The sequence below is a fragment of the Pteropus vampyrus genome, unplaced genomic scaffold (assembly GCF_000151845.1).
Source record: "Pteropus vampyrus isolate Shadow unplaced genomic scaffold, Pvam_2.0 Scaffold43, whole genome shotgun sequence".
NCBI lineage: Eukaryota > Metazoa > Chordata > Mammalia > Chiroptera > Pteropodidae > Pteropus > Pteropus vampyrus.
In genome coordinates this window covers 5,084,598-5,088,715 of record NW_011888824.1, presented here as the reverse complement: position 1 = coordinate 5,088,715, position 4,118 = coordinate 5,084,598, and the positions used below count along the sequence as shown (strand labels likewise).

At 30.5% G+C, this 4,118-nt stretch overlaps 1 protein-coding gene across 1 annotated transcript in view; it reads left to right on the top strand.

The window, feature by feature from the left end:
- HINT3 (histidine triad nucleotide binding protein 3) overlaps positions 1 to 3,343 on the top strand; it is a 23,692-nt gene extending 20,349 nt beyond the window's left edge. Inside the window, exon 5 of the mRNA XM_011358744.2 lies at positions 1,142 to 3,343. Coding sequence (XP_011357046.1) covers positions 1,142 to 1,174 — 33 coding nt within the window. The 3' untranslated portion in view covers positions 1,175 to 3,343. The remainder of the gene's footprint in view (positions 1 to 1,141) is intronic.
- Positions 3,344 to 4,118: the final 775 nt, after the last annotated feature.

Sequence of the window (4,118 nt, the reverse complement as noted above, 5' to 3'; positions counted from 1 at the left end):
TATTAAGCCTGTGTACTTAAAAAAATGGTTTAAGATGTTAAATTTTGTTATGTGTATTTTACCACAATAAAATTTTTTTTAAAGAAAACAAAAAGAATACATTTCTTTAAATGTTTTTAACTGTATTTCCTTACATGATTTTTTAGTTATAAGTAAAATGAATGAACAAAGTTATAAGATCTGTTAATAGTTTATCCAGGGAATCTGAATTCTTCTTAAATCTGTGGGTATATATTATGAGATTTTGAAAAAATCAAGCTAAAGATATTAAAGTTTATTTCAAAATCTCTTATATAGTGATCAGATATATAATTGAGAAAAGTATCTGAAGTGATACTAGAAGACTTTAGTTTACTTTTAATTTTTAAATGGCCTTTATTTTGTAGAGCGGTTTTAGATTCACAGCAAAATAGAATGGATAGTACAGAGTTCCCATATACTCCTGTCCCCACACACTCACAATCCTCCCTACTATCAACATTCTACACCACATTGATACATTTATTATAATCCATGGAACTATTGACACATCATTATAACCCAAAGTCCATAGTTTACATTAGGATTCATTCTTGGTGGTGTACATTCTCTGGGTTTTAACAATGTATATTGACATGTAAAAACCATTATAATATCATACAGAATAGTTTCATTTCCCTAAAAATCCTCTGTTCTCTGCCTGTTCATCTGTTCCTCCCCCTTCATCTCTCATAACCACTGATCTTTTTAATGTCTCCACAGTTTTTCCTTTTTCAGAATGTCATATAGTTGGAATCATACAATATGTACCCTTTTCAGGTTGGCTTTTTTTCACTTAGTAATATGCATTTAAGGTTCTTCATGTCTAATTTACATTTGAAAGCTTTAGTATTATATTTATTTTCCTTTTCTTATTGAAACTTTTTAATGACTATGCAAAATGGATAAAAAATATGCCTATTTATATGCAATATAGAATACCTTTACTATAGTTTATAAAACTATTATATTTATATTTAGTTTTTTTGTAAGATATTTTTAAGAACAAACATGTAGTATGCAGCTTTTCTACTGTGATATATTATAGTAGGGATGCCTGTTGAATTATTTCACACAGGCTATGATAACTGTAACAAAAAATGTTATATTTTTAAAATTACAGGCCGATTATTTGATTGAAAAACTAAGAACATGAAAATGTCAACAGTGGAAGATTTTCTTAATTTTGGCTCAACATAAACTAATATTATGGTCCCTTTTAAGTCATTACAATGGTAAGATTTGTTGAATTTTATGAAGAGCTGTTACTGAGTAGACTTAAATCTTTTCTGAATGTCTGTTTCCTGAGATCTGTAATATAGTTACATGAATACTTTGTCATTGACTTGTTTTAATGGTTACTTGTCTAGGGTATAAGATACTATAGCTAAAATCCCATTAAAACAAATTCTGTTAATCAAGAAGGGCTCTGTATTAAAAATAATTCAAATATTTAATTTCTTAATAGTCAATTATAATACTGATTTATTATGAAGAATAAACTGGTATAGAAAGTTCTTTGTTGGAGCCTTTATTACTATGAAAGAGAAAAAAATTATCGACAGTTCCATAATTTTGCACATAAAATTTCAAAATAAAGAGTACCATATTACACACTGATCGCTGTTCTCGTTGATGGAAAGAACTGTATATGTGTCACTTTTTACTCAGATTACAGATGCTGGTTTTCACTTCTTGAAACCTAGAACCTTTGTAATAAATTTGTCCTATATAATACATATGTGATAATTTCTAACCATGGATTTGCAATAACATAAATTTGGCTATGCAAGAGAATTCACTGTAATGGGATTTTACCTGTAAGAGCATAAATGGGGAAGAAACATAAAATGGTTATATTAATGTATTAAAACTGTTGCTTTATGGCTTGTTTATTTTTCCAAAGGAAAATTTTAGTTAAAAAGTGATTGGATCTATCTTTTGTCATGGAAAGGTCATAGTTTGAAAGTAGAGATAGTCTTGGATGAGAAAATTTATTTTAATAACACAAAGTTAATATTATTGATATATCATTTTATGAGACATACTTCTTTAGGAATTGTCTTTTGTTGCTAATTTACACTAACAGTAGTGAATGTGATTGAAGAGTAGGTACTGAAAACTAATCCTACATTGTGCCTGTTTATAATACTGCTATGTACATGAATATGTGAACATGAGGCTAAGATGACTAGTTTTCTTTCTGATTTTTTTTGGCTTGATATTAAACATAGTTTTAAGTAATGAAATATTAATTACAATATTTAGTTACAGCATCCGGAATCAATATTGTGTAGTTCATGCATTCATTTATTCATCCAGCAATCATTTGCTGAGCATTTAATGTGTAGCAGACACTGCCAGGATCAGGAAATGCAGAAGTGTGAAAGGACATTTTGCCTTAAGTTGCTAATACAAGGGTCAGACAAATCCAGTGATTACATTTTAATGTGTTTAGTGCTATAACGTCCACAGAAGAGGCTGTGGAGAGGGAAACACGTTCAAGAGCAGGTGGCAGTGAACTGAGTATTTAAGACTCTGTGTTAGGCAGATAGATGGTGAAAATTTAAGCTCAGAGACCCAGGTGTACTTTCCTTGCATTCTGCTTCCATCATTATTTACTTTACAGTTGAAATGAGTGTCCAAATTCTGTTTAATCATTGAAGGTCCAATGAGGGATTTGGAGGGGTTATGGGCTCTCAAAATTAGATTTACAAGTTTTTCAGCACTGCTTTATTAAGTAGCTTGGTGAGCACCCACAAGGCTTTATATATCAGTTTAAATATGACCAGCTGAAGAAAAGGAATATTTAGCATGTGTACCATGTTGTATTATTTGAAATTGCAATAATGTAATTGACAATATAATGATAACATGTAAGGTATTTAAGGAATTCTCAAATGCCTTAAGGACCTTTTAAAAAATGTGATTAGCAAGTTGATTTAATTTACATAGGTTTATACTCCCTCAGTAAGTTTTTCTTTTTTGTTGGAAAACCCTTGGAACTTCACATTTTTAGTAGCAGTTCTCTTTTTAATTGTAAAGATTAATAATCAAATTACTACAGTTGAAATTCACTCAGCCTTTTCAGTAGTATAAGAATTTGGTAACTCTCTAGCTATCCTGTAACATTAGCTCAACACAAAGCTAATTCATGGCCTGTCTTAAAAATATTTAAAGTAGTATCGAGAGCATTATTTATGCATATTGTGATACTGTTTGTTTGTAATTGAAAAATTGTAAAATTATTAATAATGAGCCATTTCAAACTGTACTTAATTAGCTAAAAGAAAGCTAAATAAATGTGGAAAAATGTTGTGTCAAATTTTGCCTTTTGGAACTTTTTGTGTGATTTTAAAACTTTATATTTTTAGAGCAATTTCAGGTTCACAGCAAAATTGAGAAGGTACAGAGATTTCTCATACACCTTCTGTCCCTACACATGCATAGCCTCCCCCATTATTAGCATTCTTCACCAGAGTAGTGTATTTGTTACAATTGATGAATCCACATTGATTACATCATAATTACTCAAAGTCCATAGTTTAGTTTAGGGTTTACTCTTGGTGGTATACATTATATGGGCTTGGACAAATGTATAATGACATATATCTGTCATTATACTAACTTACTAACTATTCTCACTGTCCCAAAAATCTTTGGTCTGCCTATTCATTCCCGCCCTTCCAGCCTCTGCCAACCACTGATCATTTTACTGTCTGCATAGTTTTACCTTTTCCAGAATATCATATAGTTGGAATCATATGGTATGTACCCTTTTAAGATTGGCTTCTTTTACTTAGTAATGCACATTTAAGGTTCCTCCATGTCTTTTTATGACTTTGATAGCTCATCTTTTTTTAGTGCTGAGTAATATTACATTGTTAGATGTACCACACTTTGTCCAATTGCCTACTGAGGGATATCTTGCTTGCTTCCAAGTTTTGACAATTATGAGTAAAGCTGCTATAAACACCTGTATGCATGTTTTTGTGTGGACATAAGTTTTCAGCTCCTTTGGATAAATAACAAGGAGCACAATTGCTGGATCATATGGTAAAGCATATGTTTAGTTTTTCAAAAACTGTCGTAAACTCTTC